This window comes from Paroedura picta, chromosome 6 (genome assembly GCF_049243985.1).
Source record: "Paroedura picta isolate Pp20150507F chromosome 6, Ppicta_v3.0, whole genome shotgun sequence".
Taxonomy (NCBI): Eukaryota; Metazoa; Chordata; class Lepidosauria; order Squamata; family Gekkonidae; genus Paroedura; species Paroedura picta.
Window position 1 is genome coordinate 122,599,237 of NC_135374.1, and position 22,326 is coordinate 122,621,562.

At 50.1% G+C, this 22,326-nt stretch overlaps 1 protein-coding gene across 6 annotated transcripts in view; it reads left to right on the forward strand.

Annotated features, from left to right (window-relative positions):
- Positions 1–22,326, forward strand: part of ENOX1 (ecto-NOX disulfide-thiol exchanger 1) — a 322,679-nt gene that overhangs the window by 155,092 nt on the left and 145,261 nt on the right. For 5 of the 6 annotated variants that reach the window (XM_077344075.1, XM_077344074.1, XM_077344079.1 and 2 more), the window contains 3 exons: positions 535–657; positions 1,091–1,228; positions 20,523–20,696. In XM_077344075.1, the coding sequence (XP_077200190.1) occupies positions 648–657; positions 1,091–1,228; positions 20,523–20,696 (322 nt within the window). In that variant the 5' untranslated portion in view covers positions 535–647. The remainder of the gene's footprint in view (positions 1–534; positions 658–1,090; positions 1,229–20,522; positions 20,697–22,326) is intronic. The other variant, XM_077344078.1, reaches the window with a different exon arrangement.

The following is a 22,326-nucleotide window of genomic DNA, read 5'->3' on the forward strand; positions in this document are numbered from 1 at the left end:
GCCACAATGGCTGTGTAAGCCAGAAGCCGTTAAAAGTCTGAACTAATTTGTTTGAAGGACTTGATTGCCTCCTCAGCTGTATTGCTGCTTGTTTTCCGTCTGCCGTTAAGAGCGGCACCCCGTCCTTGACTCTTACGAGAGTGTTCCTGGTTGCCCCACGCTTGCCCCCGGCCCATTCCCTCCTGCGCACCTGGGAATGTACTTAACAGGCCCCCGTGTCTTCAGACATTCAACATCAATTAATTTTTAACTTTTTAAAAAATTCATCTGCAGTCTCAAGTGCTCCCTTCCAGGGTAAACCCGCTCGTTGAGGGGCCTGTGCAGGAGCCAGCAAGGCCCAAGGGGGGGGCGTGGCTCAGCCCAAGGCCCCCCAGGAGCTCACCCACTTCTGCCCCGGTGGCCAGCCCGTGGCTTTGGGGTCGGTGTGTCCGAGGGAGGAGGGCGGTTGAAGTGGCTGTGGAGACCCAGCTGGGCTGGAAGGGATGGCAGGAAGCAGTCTTTGATTTTGGACCTTTCCCTTTTATTCCCGCCTAGAATGTCCTCAATGTCCAGGATGGAGAGACTTTCACGCCCTTCAAAATGCTAATACGGGGGAAATGAATCATTGATCGGAGAAGTCAGAGGCTGCGTGACAAGCGGCAGGAGCCATGGATGCAGGTGAGTGTGGCTTTGCCAGAGATGGACTTCTGCGTGGTTTGGCCTGCCTTGGCCTCCTGCCTCCCTCTTCTCTCAAAGACCCCCCCCCTTGAGTGTTGCCATAGAGGCTGGCTGCTTCCCCCCCTCCACCTTTCTCATGTATTTTGGCAATAAACGGGAGTTCAGTCTAAATTTGTTATTCATGCAAACATTATCAACCAGCGTCCCTAGGAATTTGTTTCCATAGGAACCTTTGCCCCTTATTGGATTCGTTTTCCACAGGCAGGCACCGGTTTTGTTTGCCGGCAGCCGTACGGCCACTTGCCCAGAGATGGCCAGCGGCAGAGAGCGCGGAAAGAGGGGATCCTGGCCCTGGGCTGCAGCCGTTTGCGGCTGGCCGATTTTGCTCCTCTGGCTCCAGGACTGAATGGTGCTTCCTCTGCTCTCCCTCCAGCAGCCGAGGACTTGGGGACGCTCTCTCTGGACACCACGCAGCTCAACATGGCCGTCACGGACCCGGCAGCCTGGGCCACAGCTATGAATAACCTGGGCATCGTCCCCGTGGGTTTAGCGGGACAGCAGCTGGTGACGGGTAAGGACGGCGCTGAAATTCCTTGCAGTGGTTGATGGATTTGTGGTAAATCCCTGTGATAAATGGCTGACTTTTGTTTCTGGAGGCTCCTGCATTTTGCAGAGCATTTTTTCCTTCTCAAAGGCACAAGTTTCCTTTGTTATGATTGTAAGTGGATAAAAATCTCCTGGTGCTCACGGGCAATGGAATCCATAACAAATCTTTAAAAAGTGGAAGCAGCCAAAAATCCTCGGGGAAATTTTAAAAGCCATTGGATTGTTTCTGTGCTGGGCTGACATTGGTAGGGAGGCCTCCTAACAGAGGAAGTGAGAATTTTTAAAATCCAGTCCCCCCCTCTCCCCCCCCCACACACCGTTTGCTGACCTGCTGCCACTCTTCAGCCTGAGAAAATATTGGCGCACTTTTGCCCAGGCTGTGGCCCTTGTTCTGCTGACCAGAGAAAGCCCAGTTGCAAAGAGAGACACAACGTCAGAGGCAGACGCCCAGATAGGTTGTCTGCCAACAAGCCCTGTCCTCATCACATGCCCCCCCCCCCCGTGCCAGAGCAAGAGATTCACCGTTCCTGGACATAGGCGGGTGCCAGGGATGCAGAGGGGGAAGGGGAGCCTCTCCTGGCATTCACCCGGGAGCGGCCTTCTGGCCCCTTGGCCTTCGCACCCCCTGGCCTTCCCTGGAGACACCTGTCTCATAGAATCATAGAGTTGGGTCATACAGGCCATCTAGTCCAACCCCCTGCTCAACGCAGGATTAGCCCTAAGCATCCTAAAGCATCCAAGAAAAGTGTGTATCCAACCTTTGCTTGAAGACTGCCAGTGAGGGGGAGCTCACCACCTCCTTAGGCAGCCTATTCCATTGCTGAACTACTCTGACTGTGAAAAACGTTTCCCTGATATCTAGCCTATATCGTTGTACTTGAAGTTTAAACCCATTACTGCATGTCCTTTGCAGCCAACGGAAACAGCATCCTGCCCTCCTCCAAGTGACAACCTTTCAAATACTTAAAGAGGGCTATCATGTCTCCTCTCAACCTCCTTTTCTCCAGGCTGAACATTCCCAAGTCCCTCAAACTATCTTCACAGGGCTTGGTCCCTTGGCCCCAGATCATCCTCGTCGCTCTCCTCTGTACCCTTTCAATTTCATCTACGTCCTTCTTGAAGTGAGGCCTCCAGAACTGCACACAGTACTCCAGGTGTGGTCTGACCAGTGCCGTATACAAGGGGACTCTGACATCTTGTGATTTTGATGTTGATACAGCCCAAAATGGCATTTGCCTCTGCAGGGCTGGTCTCCTCCGTCTCCCACACAGGTGAAGGCCATGCCCAGGTGGTAAGGAAAGGACTCTCTGGATTAGGCTTCCTTCTCTCCCTCTGGATATTTATTTATTATATTTATATATCGCCCTCCCTTAGCATCCACTTGAATGAACTTTAAGTTTATTAGTCTTTGAAATCTACTTCTTGGAAGATTTATTCACTGCGCCGTGTCACGCTTCTTTCGGGGAAAATTCGGTTATATTAAGTGAATCTGCCACTCCCCCATTCTTGGAGGGCTTCGGTGTGCTGCGTTCCGCTAATGCAGGGGTAGTCAAACTGCGGTCCACCAGAAGTCCATGGATTACAATTCCCATGAGCCCCTGCCAGCATTCCTGAAGGGACTGGAGGCAGAGGCCAGCCCCTAACCTGCCTGAGGAAGCTCCCAGCCCTCTCTGGACCATTTATTCCTTGAGCAGCCCTTTTCTCCCCTGCCCCTCTCTGCAAAGGGTTCAAAGAGCCTGATTAGCTATTGGTGGTGGCTTCCTCTGTCAGGCCCTCAGGGTGCAAAGGGGATTGGTTGGCAGACGCAAAAAAGGAGACTTGCGTGTGGCTTTTCATCCGCCTCTTCCTCCTCCTGTCTGTCAAGCTCTCTGGGGGAGAGATGGGCCCGCCCTCAAGGGCCCCACTCCGGAGACCTTCTGGGAGCGTGGCCGTCTGTGCCTGGCCAGGGGGGAGGCCCTCTGGGGGGAGGGCAGGGACGGTCTCAGCTACTGTCTCCTGCTTCTTCTGAGCCTCCTCACCTTTCCGCCAGTCGGTGGTGGAGGCAGCTGTGGCCGGACCTTGCGCTGGGTCCTCTTCCCGCCTTGCCTGGCCCCCAGTGAGCGGTCCGTCCCTTGGGCAGGCGCCAGCAGCCGTTCACAAGTCCATTTCTTGTGAGGTAAAGGAAGACTTCCTTTTGGCTGGAATTTACTGCCTATCAACTTCTTTGGGGATCCCTGAGTTCTGGTATTGGGGGGGGGGAGAGAGGGACCCTCCAGCCTCTTTCCCCCTTTTGCATAGTTTTCTAAGGACCCCCCGCCCTTCCATTCAACTTGACTCTAAACTGGATATTCTTCAGCCTTTCCTTGAGCATTTTTGGTCCTCTTTTGTGCCTTTTCCAGCTCTGCAGTATCCTTTTTGAGCTGATGGTGACCTTTCAGCTGCCTGTGTCCATAGCTCTGATTCAGTCTTGCAGCCTGCAGTGATACAAACTTGGCACAACTTCACTACCCCAGTGAGAGCCAGGGCAGTGTGGCTGCCAGGAGCAGGATTACATCTCCAGGGGACCCACATGTCTGAGATCTTGTGCTAGCTTGAAAATGAGTCATGTGAAATCCTTGCACATGTTTCTGGCTTCCCTGGTATTTCATTAATTGAGAGCTCATTCCTGTTCCTCGCCCACATCCTTTGAATTTCTCAGCACTACCTCCACCACCGGTCATGATGCATGAAAAGAAAGAAGAGTTGGCTCTTATATGCTGCTTTTCTCTCCCCAAAGGAGTCTCCAAGGAGCTTCCATTCACCTTCCCTTTCCTCTCCCCACAACAGACACCCTGTGTTGGAGGGGAGGCTGAGAGAGCCGTGAGATTACTGAAGAAAGAGAAGAGTTGGTTCTTATATGCTGCTTTTCTCTCCCAGGAGTCTCAAAATGGCTTACAGTCGCCTTTCCTCTCCCCAGAACAGACACCTGTGAGGGAGGGGAGGCTGAGAGAGCCCTGAGATTACTGAAGAAGAAGAAGAGTTGGTTCTTATATGCTGCTTTTCTCTCCCAGGAGTCTCAAAATGGCTTACAGTCGCCTTTCCTCTCCCCAGAACAGACACCCTGTGAGGGAGGGGAGGCTGAGAGAGCTCTGAGATCAAACCTGACTTGACAGATTAGAAGTCTGCACTCCTAACCACTACACCAAAGTGGAGTCATGCAGATTTTGAACTCCAGGCATCAATGGGTATCAGTACCTGGTGGATTGGAAAGGCTGTGGCCCTGAAGATCTGTCATAGGAACCCACTGGTGAGATCTGTGCACCTAGAACCATAGAATCATAGAGTTGGAAGGGACCCCATGGGTCATCTAGTCCAAGCCTCACAACACTCACAATCGCTCATACACTGTCACCTGCCACCCCCTTGAACCTTTGCAGAATCAGCCTCTCCGTCAGATGGCTATCTAGCCTCTGCTTAAAAATCTCCAAATCTGTCCAGCCGCTGCTTGAAGACCGCCAGGGAGGGGGAGCTCCCCACCTCCTGAGACAGCCCATTCCTCTGCTGAACTAGACTCCTGGAATCCTGGACTCCTGGAATCCCTGGAGAGGGAAGGGGCCATTAAGGACATCCAGTTCCACCCCCTGCTCAGTGCAGGATCAGCCTCCAGCATCCAGGAGAAGGATCTGTCCAGCTGCTGCTTGAAGACCTCCAGTGAGAGGGAGCTCCCCGCCTCCTGATGTAGCCCATTCGACTGCTGAACTACTTTTCCTGTGGAAATGTTTCCCTGGTATCTAGTCAATATGGTTCTCCATGTAGTTTAAAGCCCTTACTGTGGGTTCTATCCTCTGCTGTCAACTTTTCCCTGCCCTCCTCCACGTTTCAAATACATCAAGAGAGCCATTCTGTCCCTCAACCTCCTCTTCTCCTGGCTGGACATTCCCAAATCCTTCAGCCTTTCTTCAGAGGGCTTGGTCCCCAGGCCCCGGATCATCCTTGTCCCTTTCAATATTGTCCACTTCCTTTTTGAATGACTCTCCGTGTAAAGCAGTGGCTGCTGCCCTGGGCCACACACCGGTAGCCACTTAAAGCCTCAGTCTAGACCAAGTCAGGGGGCAGGTTCAGAGTCCAGTCCAAGGGTCTGAAGCCAAGGGAGTCAGTTTACCAGGGAGGGCAGGGCTGGGGGCAGAGCCAAAAGAGTTCCAAAGCCCCACCATGGTCAAGTAGATTGGGAGGGGAGTCAAAAGCTGGATCAGAGTCAAGAGCCAGGAATGGAATCAAAGAGCAAGCTGGAGTAAGGAAAGAGGAACGAAGTCAAGAGCCAAAGAACCAGGAATCAATCAAGCAGAGGTTTGCCATAGCAAACTGGAACGCCGAGCATCTAGGACAGGGGTAGTCAAACTGCGGCCCTCCAAATGTCCATGGACTACAATTCCCATGAGCAACTGCCAGTGTTTGCTGGCAGGGGCTTATGGGAATTGTAGTCCATGGACATCTGGAGGGCCGCAGTTTGACCACCCCTGATCTAGGGCATGGAATGGTCACCTAGGGCAGGGAATTCACGCATTGCACCTTGTCTCAAGCATCTCCTTAAGTACACCAAGGATGGGTGGCGTAGCCTTCAGTCCAAGAACTTGCTGCCGGGCCTACTCCTCATCTGAGGAAGGAATGTCAGCTGGGTCTTATCGGGACTGACAGCGTGCTGACAGCCCAGCTGATCTCCTGACAGCTGTCAGACTTGCACCCTGTTGCCTTTGCTGCCACACCAGCGAGTCCTTTGGGCTAGATGGACCCTTCCCTCTGGGTCTCAAGGATCTCAAGCTTGGCTGGGACCAGGCTGCGCATCATCTGTACCAGTCATTCCTAACCAGGGGTCCAGGTACCCCCAGTTTGGCCACTCCCAATCTAGAGCATCTGAAAACTGGCTTTTGAGGTACAATTTTACAGGTAATAATGGAAATTCAAATTTTGCTTCAAATAGTCTCTCAAACAATGGGATGGAGAAATGTAAGAACTTGGCAAATCTTAAAGATTTGTAAAAATAAAAATGTTTAGCTGTATTCCAGTGGGATAAGATCAGACACAATGAATTCACTTGAGTCTTTTCAGCAAGAGAGAGACCAAATATTCCCCCATGATCTCTTTGTTCCGGGATTGAGAACAAAGGGAACACATTTTCTGGCACTTATTTAACGCCTCTCTTCCCTTTCCTCATCTTTCCTTGAGCACCAATAATGATCTCAGGCTAATTGATAATATGAACCAGTCCTTCCGTCCTTATCTTTTGTCTGTCCGTCTGTTGGGCCAAACCTGGATGGTGTAAAGCAGGGGTAGTCAAACTGCGGCCCTCCAGATGTCCATAGACTACAATTCCCAAGAGCCCCCTGCCAGCACATGCTGGCAGGGGGCTCTTGGGAATTGTAGTCCATGGACATCTGGAGGGCCGCAGTTTGACTACCCCTGGTGTAAAGAGAGTCTCTCTTCCGAAACAGCAGGCAGAGTTGGGATTCTTTCTCTGTACTGTTCTTGGGAGGTAGTTTGTATGGGGCATTGATGGCTAATCAATTTTCAGCACTGCTAGTCTTTTAACACCAGTTTGCTTGTTATCTCTTTGGTGTATAATACTTTATCTTCTAGTGTTGTAAAATTGGATTTTTGATCTGGGCAAATGTCAAGGTTTTAATTTGCGATGGTGTTTGCAATTGTGTAAGAACTCTTCTGTTGTTGTAGGCCTTGCTTATTGCTTTTCTCTCTCCCCCCCTTCTGTTACAAAAAGTTTTTTCTCTTGTTCTGTAATTTTAGTGGCTGGACATTTTATTTATTTATTTTATTTATGTGATTTATATCATGCCACTCCCATGTAATAGTTCATGGCGGGTCACAAAGTCCTCATTAAAACCCCATTAAAATCCCAATTAAAAGGACATACCAATACAATACAGAAAACCACAGCGAAATCGATGATAAAATAACTCAATACCCACTATCGGGGAGGGAGAGGGGGCCTAGCTGGCAACAACCCAGGTGTGGGCGTGATGTATAATCTTGGGATGTTGTTTATTCAAGAGATAGCTGTTTAATTATGCATATCTCGGTGCAGTTAAATGCTGATACAAGACATGATTATGCCCCACCTTAATCTTTGGTAAATAGACTGTATTTTTAAAACATGTAGATGGCAATCCTACTTTGAGGCCGGGCCCGTAGCACCATGGGGCAAAACTGCCCCGTCTCCGTCTGCACTCGCCCCGCCCTTGGGGGGGGAGCATTCTGCTCTGCCATCATCCAAGGCTCCTGGGGACGGTGTGGGGGAAAGGCCTCCTGGGCCTTCAGAATTCTGGGATCCAGCCCCACAGTTTTGTCTGGGCTTCCAGTATGGCCAAGGAGTAGTAAAACAAGAGAGACTCACAGGGTGCCCTTCCCCTCCACTGCCCACTTCCCCACCCTGGCTGGGTTCCCCTTCCAGTTCTCCCTCCCTCCCTCCCTCCCTCCCTCCCCCTTTCGCTTCCTCCAGGTCCCAATCCAAAGCTGCTGATGCTGCTGTCCAAATTCCAGAGTTTTAAATATATATATATATATATTATTGAGAGGATTTTATCTCCCTTCTGCAATTTTTTTTAAATCATATTTTTCTGCAAATCTGGGATTTCAGCTGAGTTTGCAGGAGCCTGACCTGAAGTTCTGCCCTGTGGCTGTTGTGGAGCTTTGTTTTAATCTCATTTGGGGGAGCTCCAGTCTATGGGATACAAGGACTTTCCTCTATCACCCCTTGCCCCCGCAATACATCAAAAGCCTGCATTTTGGGTATCTGGTGGAGATGCTTCAACATAATTAACACTTGGGTTAACTTTCGAATCACAGAGAATTGCCTTGCAGTGAAGTTTGTTTACATTGTTTCCCTCGCCTTCACTTTATCCAGCGTAGTGTGCTGGTTAAAGAGCTGCACCCTCTAATCTGGAGAACTGGGTTTGATTCCCCACTCTTCTTCCACATGTAGCCAGCTGGGTGACCTTGGGCCAGTTGCAGTTCTTTCAGAGCTCTCTCATCCCCACCTACTTCATAGCGCGCCTGTTGTGAGGAGAGGGAGGGTAGGAGATTGTAAGCTGCATTGAGACTCCTTCGGGCAGTGAAATGTGGGGAACAAAGATCTGGCTCGTCTTCCTCACAACAGCCCTGTGAGGTAGGGTCATGCCAACTACTTTGTGGGGGTCGTATTGGTACTGTATCAGTCCATCAAAGTCAGTACTGTCTGCTCAGACTGGCAGTGGGTCTCCAGGGCCCTGAGGTCTTCCCTGCCACCTACGTCCTGGCCCTTTGTAACTAGAAATGCTGCTGGGGATTGTGCCTGGGACCCGCCACAGGCAAACCAGAGGTCCTTCCAGGGAGCCCTGCGTGAGATTGCAGCAGGTGCAGAATCAGGCTTCTCTTGTCCTGAACTGACAGGATTTGTGGCTGAAGCCTCCATGGCAGCTCCCGGACCGGCTGAGGGAATCCAGCCTGAGGCTTCTCTGGGGAAGACAAGACGGGCTTCCCTCTCTGCTTTTGCCCGTGAGGATCCCTAAGAAAACGAGGGAGGGGGATGGGAATGCTTTCTTTTGCTTTAGTGAAAATTGAGCAGCAGGTTTGCAATACATTTAGCAATTATGATGAATTTGGAACAATCCTGATTCATCGTCTCGCTGATGTAAAAGATAACTGTCTTTTTTATGTATTGGGCTCACTGGAGCATAATGATAGAGCTGAATACAGAAATTGTCAGGCGGTGTTTTCAAGGAGCGATTTCTTGCTTGAATTGGTGCCATATATATTTTCAGTGTTTCAGATAATGAGATATTTCTGTCGCCACTTCTGTTTATATGCCACACAGCCATAAATGTTGTGATTCATTCTCAGACTCTACCCACCCAGTGCCTGCTGGGATCCCCAGAACAGAGACTCGGGAAAGGTCCTCCCCAGACACACCTTCTGCTAGGCCTTGAGGCAGCCTCTCCCGACCTTTTTACAACTGAGAAGTCCTGAAACATTCTTCAAGCTCTGAGAAACCCCACAAGTGCTGCGATGGTGTGGAAGATGGTTGGGAAGTAAACAATCATAGAATTGCAAGGAGCCCTACAGGCCATCTAGTCCCACCCCCTGCTCAACGCAGGATCAGCCCTAAGCATCCAGGAGAAGGATCTGTCCAGCCGCTGCTTGAAGACCACCAGTGAGGGGGAGCTCCCCACCTCCTTAGGCAGCCCATTCCACGACTGAACTATGGAATCCTAGAGTGGGAAGGGGCCATGCAGGCCACTTAGTCCCACCCTCTGCTCAATTTAGGATCAGCTTCAAGCATCCAGGATATGTCTCTGTCCACCCGCTCCTCGAAGACCACCAGTGAGGGGGAGCTCCCCACCTCCTTAGGCAGTCGATTCCACTGCTGAACTACTCGGACTGTAAAAGAAAATGTCCTGATATCTTGCCGATATCATTGTACACGTAGTTTAAACCCATTATTTTGGGTTATATCCTCTGCTGCCAACAGGATCCTTTCCCTGCCCTCTTCCAAATGACAACCTTTCAAATACTTAAAGAGAGCCCTCCTGTCCACCCTCTACCTCCTCTTCTCCAGGCTGAACATTCCCAAACCCATCAGCCTCTCCTCCTAGGGCTTGGTCCCTTGGCCCCAGATCATCCTCGTCGCTCTCCTCTGTACCCTTTCAAATTTATCTATGTCCTTCTTGAAGTGAGGCCTCCAGAACTGCACTCAGGTCTCCAGATGTGGGGTGTCCAATGTGATGTACAGGGGGACTAAGATATCTTGTGATTTTGACGTGATGCCTCTGCTGATACAGCCCAAGGCTGCATTCACCTTTTTTACTGCCTCATCTTTAAATAGGACAGGGTCCTATCTTTAAATAGAACAGGGTCCTATTAAATAAAAGAGTAAGGCCACCTGGGGAGGAGTTAGGGCGGGCCCTGTCCAGGATAAAAACTCAGAGGGCCCAATGAGGAGCTGCGAAGCTCCGAGTGTCCATCCAGGGCCAAGCAGCCAATGGGGAGGCGCGCAAAGTGCCTTCCTATTGGCCCCTCACCAGGACAGACCAAAATTCCATTCACCCAGCCCAGTCTGGCTGCCTCAAGTCTTTCAATTCAACAACAACCTGTGTGGGAAGCCTTAAATGTTTCTTCTCTACCACAACCCTGTCCAAAGTAGCCCTTTCTGCCTGGGGAGCTGATCTGTATACTCTGCAGGTGAGCTCTAATTCCAGGAGCTCTCCAGGCCATACCTGTAGGTTGGCTACCCCTGGGTTGGAAATATTCCTGGAGGTTTGGAGGTGGGACTTCAAAATCGTACAATGCCTCAGAGTCCAGCCTTCAAATGAGCCATTTTTGCCTGCAGTTGGTAGGGAGTGGTGCAGGAGTGTCCCTCCTGGCCTATGGGTTATGGCCAGCCCTTATCAGCAACTGTTTGTATTCTGGGGCGCAGATAGGCAGACCAGCATCAGTCCTGTGAGTCTGGAAAGTGCAGGAAGATCTAGATAAATATTTACAGCCTGAAACTGTAAATAGAGAACAAGTAAATGTCTGGAGACATATAGTATCTGAAATGACTTATTGGCTTGGCAAATAACCTTGGCCTAGCAAATAAAGAAAAACAATATAAAAAGCCTTACTAAGGTCAAGACTGCTGTGCATAGAGACCCTTTCTCTTTGGGTTGCCAGCTTCCCTGTGAGACTCGCTACCCCACCTCCCTCATGGGGAGTCTGCTATGGGGAGAGAAGGGGAAGACGATTGGAAAATGCTTTGAGACACCTGAGGCCTGCTGGGTCACTGCGGCCCATTCCCAGTTCTCTCAGATCTCTCACAACCCTACATACCTCACAGGTTGACTATTGTGGAGAGACAAATGGAAAAGGTGTTTGTAAACTGCTTTGAGACTTCTTTGGGTAGTAAGCAATAGGGTACAAAAATCCGTTCTTCTAAGGAGCAACCATGAAAGAAGCATGTGGGCACATAACATTTTACCAACAGTGAAAATATGGGAGACAGAAGGAACAGGGTGGACACCTGTGTACTGTGACTACCCTATGTGTATTAGGGCAGAGGGGCATTTCGGTGAATGTGGCCTAATTCACACAAGAAGGGAAATGGCGCAGAATTGGCGGGAATTGGTTGCCATGTAATCTTCTCCTAAGAAGAGTCTCCAGTCTGATTTTCCCTTCACATATCTGAGGACATGGCTCTGGAAAGCTCATCTGTAACCACTATGCCACAATTCCCAAAGGTCAGTCCTCTCCCACAATCAACGAACATTCCACACCACAGGTTCTTGACACCTATATCTCCACACCCATGGCCTCATTTGCCACCATGCCACCACAACCTCCCACACAACACACATGACAACCCCATGCCCTTACAGACTGGACAACTCCTCCCCTTCCTCTTCCCACTGCCAAGCTCTAGCGCCCGTTGTATTCTTGGAGACAACGGGCTTTGCCCCTAGTCACCTAATAAATGTCTTACAAACTAATATATATACACACTTTATTAACTTTCACCCATTCAGGAACCCCTTCCGGGGCCATCAAGAAGCCCCAGGTGTTCACGAAACCCAGGCTGAGAAACCCTGCTGTCAGGTGCTCCTGGACTGTGGCATTTTTCTGCCGCGACAGGCCAACTAACACGGCCGCCTATCCAAAGCATCACAGTTTTAATATTACTTTTATTAACTTGATTTATTTTTAGTTTTATTATTTCTGTGATTTTAATCGACATGCCTTTTTGTATTTAATCTGTACCATAAAGGGGAATCTCTTGAGTTGCTGAGAGCCCCTGGTAAAAAGATTAATTAAAATGAGAATAAAACAAAGTTTGAGTTGAGGGGCACCTTGAAGACCAGCAAAGTTTAATGATGGTCAAAGCTGTCATGGGGATTTCTTCAGCAATGCACAAGAAAACCTATCCCCAGAATTAAGCTTGGTTGGTTTTCAAGGTGACCCTGGACTCAAACTTTGTTTTATTCTCATTTAAGGCGGATAGAAGCCATTTTGAGACCCCTTCGGGTAGAGAAACGCAGCATATAAGAACCAACTCTTCTTCTTCTTCTTCTTCAGTAATCTCAGGGCTCTCTCAGCCTCAACCACCTCACAGGGTGTCTATTGTAGGGAGAGGAAAGGGAAGGCAACTGTAAGCCGCTTTGAGATTCCTTCGGGTAGAGAAAAGTGGCATATAAGAACCAACTCTTCTTCTTCTTTAGTAATCTCAGGGCTCTCTCAGCCTCCCCTCCCTTGCAGGGTGTCTGTTGTGGGGAGAGAAAAGGGAAGGCGACTGTAAGCCGCTTTGAGACTCCTTCGGGTAGAGAAAAGTGGCATATAAGAACCAACTCTTCTTCTTCTTCTTCAGTAATCTCAGGGCTCTCTCAGCCTCCCCTCCCTTGCAGGGTGTCTGTTGTGGGGAGAGGAAAGGGAAGGCGACTGTAAGCTGCTTTGAGACTCCTTGGGGTAGAGAAAAGTGGCATATAAGAACCAACTCTTCTTCTTCTTCCGTAATTTCAGGGCTCTCTCAGCCTCCCCTCCCTTGCAGGGTGTCTGTTGCGGGGAGAGGAAAGGGAAGGCGACTGTAAGCCGCTTTGAGACTCCTTGGGGTACAGAAAAGTGGCATATAAGAACCCGCTCTTCTTCTTCTGGTGGCCTTTCCTTATCCCACCCTCGGAAGGGCTTCTTCCCTCGAGGGTAGATTGTCTTTCTAAAGACCTGCACCTGCCAGTCTGTGGGGCTGGGGCGGGTGGTTGGGGCATTTATCTGGAGGTTTCTAGGAGGTGCTGCTCGGCCCTGTAATGGGACATAAGCTCCCGGAATAGACCTGGGAGGGGAGTGGTCGGAGTTTTAATGTAGTTGTCTTCTTTAATGTTTGGAATTCTGAACTGATCTGAGCCGCAAGAGAAAGGCAGGATATCCCTATGTTAATACACGCTGATGCTCCTTCTCCCCCTGGCTTTGGGTCCATTTGGACGGGAGAGGAAGAGGATCAGGCTGCCCCCCCTCGTAGGATTCTCCCCCCCCCGCCCCATCTCAGGACTGCAGGGAGAAAAGGGCAGCTGTTTTCTTTTTGCGTTCTGCCTAGGTTTTGTTGTTTTTGCTATTTAATTGTTTTATTTATTATTTTAAATGGTCTTTTGACCACTGTACGCCACTTGATCTGGTGGTGGTCCTTTGATCTCTGTGTGTGTGTGTTCCGAAACATTATTCTCTGTGCAGATATCAGGCTGTTCAGCAGCAAGACTGATTTTGTCCACAATCATCATAAAGCATCCTTAAGCCATTGGAACCTTTCTTGAAATCCCTGCCAAAATGAAATGGGGAAAATTTTTGCAGAAACACATGAAAAACCTGTATTTTGCATAGATTCTTTTTCATATTTGCATCTGTAATGCAAAAACAATAATGCAAACAGGGGAGGTATAAGTATTAGTAAAGGCATTAGATAGAAGATGAACATTCTGGCTGCCGAAATTTCAGAGACTGCATGGAAATTGCCATGTTGTAACCTTTAAAAAGAACTAGCATCTAAGAACAACAAAGCCAGGATTTAGCACTAATTGACAAAAAGCTAAGCTTATTTTGAACTCAGCGTTTCAGCTGCGTTCTTTAAACATGTGCTGTTTACTTAGTTATAAAGAAAGAGATATTTTCCCTCTGTGAAGAGAGAACAATGAAATGGGCTTTTTTGTTAGAAAATCAGAACTGCTCCTTTTTCAAGACATTCTGCAATTCTTTCTGCTGTGCCGTTCAGTTTTAAAGGCCATGGAAGGTCCTAAAGCATATGCTGAGTGAGTCATTTCTCTGTCACGTAGCTGTTTATTGAGGTTTGTCTCCCACATGGAAAGAAAAATGTGCATGTTTTGTTCTCGCTGAACAATGGCTTTTACGTGTATTCTCAGAGGACGTTAGGAAAGTGACACCTCCTTTTCCCCCCATGATGGGCTTTTTGTTTATGTGGAGCACATTGTATGTGGAGCACATTGAGCATCCTGACACAGCATTCAGCATTTGGGATTCTCTGTCTTCATTTTGCTCTCTGTGTGGTGTTGGTGGAAAGTGCTGCCAGTGACTCTGTGGGGTTTTCAAGGCAAGAGACATCCAGAGATGGCGTCCCACTGCCTGCCCCTGTGTCCTGGGTGGTCTCCCATCCAAATCCTAACCAGGGCTGACCCTGCTTAGCTTCCAAGGCCTGATGAGATCAGGCTAGCCTGAGCCACCCAGGGCAGGGTGCTGGCTGCATAAATCCTTTTCTGGAATCAGAAAAGGAAATAAATATATGGTGTGATTAGGGTTGGGTGCTTCAGCATCCGAAGCGGCCATCCCTAGTGTGATACCCATTTCCCTGTTGACTGTCTTTTTATGCTGGATAAGTAATGGACCCACACCTTGTTGCCTCAGATATTTCCTGGGCACTGGATGACCCCACATTTTTCTTTTCCTTCCTCAGCCTCGGCCATTAACAAGAAGAACCAACAAAAACACAGCCTGCACTCCCACGTCCTTCACCCCCCGACCCCCCCAGGCCACGTAGCCCTGTGTCATGTGCTCCACACTGCCCTGGACAGAATCATTTGTCCCCACGTAAACGAGCAGGAAGGGATCCCTGTCCTTGGGCTTTCCGAGTCTTCCCACCCTTTCCGTGACATCCTGGATTCTCGCGCCAGGGAGACAGCAGACCTCTCGAGACTCCAAGTCCGGTCCTCACACTTTGGCTTCTACTCCTCTCAGTAGGGAATCTTTGAAAGGGTGCTTCAACCCCAGTTATCCATATTTATTGACTGCCCCTCCCTGGCAATAGGCCCGGACATTGAGAACAATAGAAAACATATTCAAAGTAGATATTAAACATTTTCAAACACCTATTTAAAATTTAAACTAAGAACCCTGTAGAGTGCTCCGACTGGCTGCATAGGTCAGAAAGATTCTGGCATGGTCCAGTCTTCAGCTGTCACGGGAGGCAGAGGTGGAGGGGAGGGGCCCTTCCGGATGTCCGGCTGTGCACAGGGTGGCCTCCGCCATTCCCCTGGAGGAAGTGTGCCGCCTTGCAGGCCCTCCGACCGGGCCGGTTCTCGGCTGCCAACCCATTTCCCCAGGCCAGTCCCACTGCCAGAAGTCTGCAGAAACAAAAACCGACCCTTCAAAGATGACTATGAACTTCCCGGTCCTGGCAACGGGGAAGTCAAAGAGTGACTCGTGTGGGTGTGAAGCATCTGCCAAGCATCTTTGCATCATCCCCTTTGTTTGCAAATATTTAGAAAAAATGTCACGCAAGAGTTGTGCTTTGACAAACGATTTGAGCCGATACACATTCAGTGAGTCCCAAGAGAAAGTGAACGAAGTCTTTCCCCATCAACAAATAGCAGCAGTTGCACAAGAAAACAATTGACCATCTGGAAGATGATCAGCTTTGAGGTGCCTGATTGTTGTTTGCGAACAGAAAACTCAAAGGCAAAACTGCCCTGTGAGTCTGGCAAGGCCGAGGAGTTGGCCATCTGGTGCTGTCGCCCTCAAAAGAAGCACAATCCGCCCCCGTGATTTCATCCTGTGCCGTTTTTCATGATACCTGGAGGAGAAAGGCAGGTGCTGGAGAGAAGGGGGATGCTTCTGCTGCTTGGCTGTTGCTGCCCAGCAGTTGGGACAAACCCCACAACCTGCCGATATTCCCTAACTGGTGTGTTCCTTGACATGAGGCTGTTTTGCAGATTTGTCCCTGCGTTTGGGAGCCTGGCTGTCCCACACTTTCCTTAGGGGCAGAGGGAATGGCGGACGAGATGGCATTTGCACCCTTGGCTCAGAAATTCTGGTGGTAGAGTAATATATTTTGGATAGGCACATCTGTGGTTGGGATTCCTCGATCAAGGGGGAGTTAGGGCTGCATTATTTGGGGGAGTTGCATAGAGGAGGGGCCTTTGGTGCATACAGCTGGGCTTGGGGCTGCTGGGAAAGGAAAGCTGTTTAGACACACAGGAACAGGCCCGAAGACGCCTTCTGCTGAATCAGACCCCCAGGTCCAGCAATGTCAGTCTTGCCTGCTCAGACCGGCAGCAGCCTTCAGGGTTTGGGGCTGAGGTCTTTGTCATTATCTACTCAATCCGTACCAGTCGGGCTTCCATCCTGGCCACGGGGAGGAGACAGTGCTGGTCACCTTGATGCTGGGCTGGATCTCTGGCACCGGCTGGATCAGGGTGGGTCGGCAGGACTCGTAATGCTCAATCTCTCAGCCACATTTGACATGGTCGACCATGAGTTATGGGCCCAGGATTCAGGGGACAGCCATCTAGTGGCTGCACTCCTTTCTCCAGAACTGGACAACAACTCCTTTGTGGGTTTCCACAAGGGGTGACACTCTCACCTGCTCTGTTTAATATCTTCATGTACCTTCTGGCATAGTTGGTCTGGAGCTATGGGCTGGGTTGTCACCAATATGCGGATGACACCCAGTTCTATCTCCTGACGGATGGCCGCCCAGACACCCCCCCAGATACATTCGTCAGATGCTTGGAAGCCATAGCTGGGGAGTTAGAGCAGAGTCGCCTGAAACTCAACCCCTCCAAGACGGAGGTCCTGTGGCTGGGCAGGAAGGCTGTGGGTCAGGAGGCACGCCTACCCAGCTTGGCTGGGTTGCAACGTAACATCTTACCCAGGAATCTGGGGGTGATCTTGGATGCCTCCCTATCGGCCTGAGTCACAGGATTACCCCACATGGCCTTTTATTACCTTTGTCAAGTGAGGCTTCTAGCACCCTACCTGCCCTTGGACTGCTTGGCCACAGTGATTCATGCAGCAGTCACCTCCACATTAGATTTCTGCAACTTGCTCTACGTGAGCTTACCCTTGTCCTTGTCCTGGAAATTGCATCTGGTGCAGAATGCAGCTGCTAGGGTCCTCTGAGGTACACCCTAGAGATCCCATCTCCAGCCAGAGCTGAGGCGGCTGCATTGGTAACCGGTTGCAGCCCGGATCAGGTTCAAGTTTCTGGTTTTAACCTTTAAGGCCCTGCGCAGCTTGGGCTCCACTTATCTGAAGAACTGCTTACCTCTTTTTGCCCCCGAAGGGCTCTTTGCTCGCGGGGGCTAATCTACTGGAGATCCCTGGCCCCAGGGAAGTTCCTTGACCCAGGCCAGGGCCTTCTTGGTCCTGGTCCCGATCTGGTGGAATGAGCTGCCAGGTGAGCTGAGGGGCCTGATGGAGCTGGTACAGTTCCGCAGGGCCCACAAGACGGAGCTCTTCCGCTGGCTCTTCGGTTGAGGCCAGAGCAATGTGAGATCAGAGGCCCTTGCTCCAGCTGGACCAGCTCAACAGACTACCCCAGCCCATCGGGCGAGTCACCACTCCCTCCCCCTGGTGGGTGGCAGGCTGCTGGACTGGGGTGGGGGCATAGTTATGAGTCACCACTAATCTTGTAGGTTGATTTGCTGGATTTTAATGGGGGTGTTAATGGGGTTTTATCTCATTTTTGTTACCGACCAATAACCATTTCGGGAGTGGCTGGCTATGTCCAGTGAACAATCAAACACACAAACAAATCATTTACTGGAGGTACCAGGGATTGAACTTGGGACCCAAGCAGAGCCACGGCCCCTCCCCAAAAGGCCAGAGGCACAGAGAAGGGAGTCCTTTGCTGGATCTACCACAGAACTGGCAACCGACTTTGCTCCTGTCACGCTGCATGCCTCAGATTGTATCCTTGTCCTCAACTTTTACCCTACCATTGATGCTGGTGGTGCAGGTGGTCAGCAAAAACAACTCCTCTGCAGCCTGGTTTCTGGGTAGGTTTCCTGCAGAGTTCTTCTGTACAAGCAAGGCCTGTGGGTCATGGTGGCAACGTCCACTTCCTCCCGCCTGTGGTCACAATACGGGGGATTCTGTGCTGTCCTGCTAGACCAACCACACCCGGAAGGGCACAATCCTGCCAGAGGCACAGTTGCTGCACACATTGCAGTGGGGCTTCTGCAGGAGAATTCTCCCGAGCTGGACTCTTTGTTCTCAGACTAGGGGTTATTATGCATGTCAAGGTTTTAATTGAAGTTAGCACACTGACCTTTTAAATCCTCATTTTTGAAAAATTGTAGTGTTTTTATGCCTTGAAAGATGGATTTACCACAGCAAATAAAGGGGGGGGGGCAATTCCATTGTGCTAAATGCTCATTGGCAGGCCATGATCAGCTGCAAAGTCACCTGATTGCCACTCTGGCACTTGCTACTGGCAGGGCCCCATGGGAATTGTAGTTTCAGATAGTTAGGAGGATAGGGAATTGGTTAGAGCAGGGGTAGTCAACCTGTGGTCCTCCAGATGTTCATGGACTACAATTCCCGCGAACTCCATTCCCGGTCATGGGAATTGTAGTCCATGGACATCTGGAGGACCACAGGTTGACTATCCCTGGGTTAGAGAACCGCACTCAAAGAGTTGTTGTCAATGGTGATTCATCAGACTGGAGAGAGGTGAGTAGTGGGGTACCTCAGGGCTCAGTGCTCGGCCTGGTACTTTTTAACATATTTGTTAATGATCTAGATCAGGGGGTGGAGGGACTACTCATCAAGTTTGCAGATGACACCAAATTGGGAGGACTGGCAAATACTCCAGAAGATAGAGACAGATTTCAACGAATCTGAACACAATGGAAAAATGGGCAAATGAGAACAAGATGCAATTTAATAAAGATAAGTGTAAAGTTCTGCATCTGGGTCAGAAAAATGAAAAGCATGCCTACTGGATGGGGGATACGCTTCTAGGTAACACTGTGTGTGAACAAGACCTTGGGATATTGTGGATTGTAAACTAAACATGAGCAGGCAGTGTGATGCAGTGGTAAAAAAGGCGAATGCCATTTTGTGCTGTATCAACAGGGGCATCACATCAAAATCACAAGATGTCATAGTCCCATTGTATATGGCACTGCTCAGACCACACCTGGAGTACTGTGTGCAGTTCTGGAGGCCTCACTTCAAGAAGGACGTAGATAAAATTGAAAGGGTACAGAGGAGAGCGACGAGGATGATCAGGGGCCAAGGGACCAAGCCCTATGAAGATAGGTTGAGGGACTTGGGAATGTTCAGCCTGGAGAAAAGGAGGTTGAGAGGGGACATGATAGCCCTCTTTAAGTATTTGAAAGGTTGTCACTTGGAGGAGGGCAGGATGCTGTTTCCGTTGGCTGCAGAGGAAAGGACACGCAGTAATGGGTTTAAACTTCAAGTACAACGATATAGGCTAGATATCAGGAAAAAGTTTTTCACAGTCAGAGTAGTTCAGCAGTGGAATAGGCTGCCTAAGGAGGTGGTGAGCTCCCCCTCACTGGCAGTCTTCAAGCAAAGGTTGGATACACACTTTTCTTGGATGCTTTAGGATGCTTAGGGCTGATCCTGTGTTGAGCAGGGGGTTGGACTAGATGGCCTGTATGGCCCCTTCCAACTATATGATTCTATGAGATGGAGCACACAGCCTTTTGAAAATGCTACCATCTTTCCCCCTCAGAGTTATGCTGTTCCTTGAAGAGAGTGGATTGAAATGATTGCCAATCCTTCTGAGGGGACAAATAAATTAATTTCTGCCCGTGTAATGTTGTCATAGCAGAGGTGGGAGGGTCTCTGCCGAACAAGGGGCGCCTCAAGCTCCCATTGGTGGGTGAGGGACTACAGGCTGTCCGTCTCTCCCATTGGTGTTCGGTGGCCCAGGGGAGGAGATCAAAAACACTCTGGCATGCAAAAACATGCACACAAAAACAAGGGTTTTCATGACTGTTGTAAAAGAAGTCATTTTAAAGCTAGTTTCAAACACTGTAACGGATGCTATGAAGGGCGAATGTTGTGCATAATCAAACACTCTGTGGTGGCTTTTTCATGGCGAAAACAGCTCCATGTGCAGAAATTAAAAAAAAAAGTCTTTTGGGGCAGACTTTTTGCGCGGTTTCCTGCCATGCCTAATGCACCCTGGTGGGCGAGAAGAGATTCTGGGTGAGCCAGAGGGCCTCAGCCAGCAGCCCCAGGGCAGCACACGTCCCACACGGGAGACTCCCAAGGAGGCCTCGCAGGGCCTTACGCGGTTGCAGAACGGGACCAGTTAGCGTGTTCCGTTGCACTAACATTTGAAATTACATCAGGTTTCCTTGTTTATGCATAGCTGAACGTTTTTTTCCACAAGGCTGCATTGCAAATGTATTTTTGAACAGTGACACTGAAAAGAAAAAAGAACAGCCTCAAGCAAGTTCTCAGCAAGGAGAGGGTAACGGCATCTGATTCCAAGCCTTGTGACGCCAAGGTTTTGTGTTCTCTGTTTACAGATTCAATCTGTGTCCGCGGCTTTGACCCAGCGCTCGGCATGATGCCAGGGATAACGCCGCTGAACCCCCTGCTGCCAGGGATGGGATTGGTGCCGCAACCCCCTGCAGCGGAGGGGCCTGTCCTCAAGGAAATCATCCACTGCAAAAGCTGCACGCTCTTCCCGCCAAACCCGAGTAAGTAGGCTGGCTAGCTCAGCTGGGGGCATGGGGAGCCCAGCGTCGTGCCCGTGGGGCCTGCCAAGTGTGTGTAGGAAGGGGGCTTTGGCCCTGCAGGGCTTCTGATGGGCCACTGAGTATTTGATTGTCTCTGCAGTTTTTAAATAAAATGTTGCTTTGGCAGCAGCCAGTGGCACAGCACAAGGGCCTCTGTTGGGGCAGCCCTCCCCACTGTGCCAGAGGTCCAGAGGTGCCCACAGGCTCTAGGCCAGGGGAAGTCAAACTGGGGTCCTCCAGATGTCCATGGACTACAATTCCCATGAGCCCCTGCCAGGGAATTGTAGTCTATGGATATCTGGAGGGTCGCAGTTTGACTACCCATGCTCTAGGCTCAGGTGGGGTTGCCCTGGATCAAGGGGCTCAGAGCGTGCCTGGCTCTCATAAGAGGGCCCTCCTGTGTCTGGGATGTCCCGCATGAAAGGACATTGTGGGATGGAATGCTCCTCCAGAGAAGCAAGGCAACAATATCCTTGCAGCTAGAAACCTCACACGGCAGTGAGGAAGTGTTAATCCATGCTTCCTGTCCATGCTGGGATTTGTCCCCGCACCTCCCAGCAGGCTGGCTCAGGGCGGCTTCCGTCATTTAAAAATCACAGACATAACTACGTGGTGCAGTTTATCTGTAAATTAACATTAAATTAAGATATTAAAACTTGAAACTGTTAAAACCTTAAAATGGATCATACCAGCTGATTCACCAGCATACATCGTTGTCTTTGATTTTCTGTTCCGGGGGTGGGGGTATCCATATAGAGGGCGTCCGTCGGTGTTTTGTCTTAAGTCATCGTGATGTTCCTTGGCCCCAACCAAATGTCTGACGGAAGACCTCCATCTTGCAGGCCCTTCAAAACTGAGCCAGCTCTTAGAGGGCCTGCAGCTCTTCTGGGAGCTCGTTCCACCGGATTGGGGCCAGGACTGAATAGGCCCTGGCCCTGGTTGAGTCGAAACGTGCTTCTTTGGTTCTATTTTTCTCTGTGGGAGAAAGTGGGTTTTCCCGCCATAAGGAAGCATTTAGTCAAGCGAGCCCCATTGCTGCCCATATCCTGGTCCCCCCCTCCCCCCGCCGTGAGAAGGAGGCCTTTGTAATCCCCTTCCTTAATATTCCCACAGAGTTTGGTGATGGGATCAGAAGCCACAGACACAGCTGAGGCCACCTGTTAGAAAGAAATCTCAGAAGGGGGATTGCCAAACCTTTGAAAGGGAGACATGAGTTTTATAGACATGTGTTTGTGGAAACTGCCGTGTTAAGTTATTACTTATAAATGTTTGAAAGCAGGATATTTCAGACTGACTGAGAAGTGAATGGTGGGGGCTCCCGCACTTTGTTACTGCCCCCCCCCATCAAGCAGGTCACACCTTGGATCTGATCTTTGGCAGGGGCTAGAGGTCGATGGGGCAGCAGCATATCCTGTGGTCTAGAGGCACAGCTCTGCATCTCACCCCCTCGCTGTATAGGGGGCGGGCACAGTTAGGCCTGTCCGTGCAGACCTATGGATTCAGTAGGATTCCTGACTGCTCTACAGGACCTGGTGCCTCCTAGCATTTCCCTTGGATGATTTAGTTCAGGGATAGTCAAACTGCGGCCCTC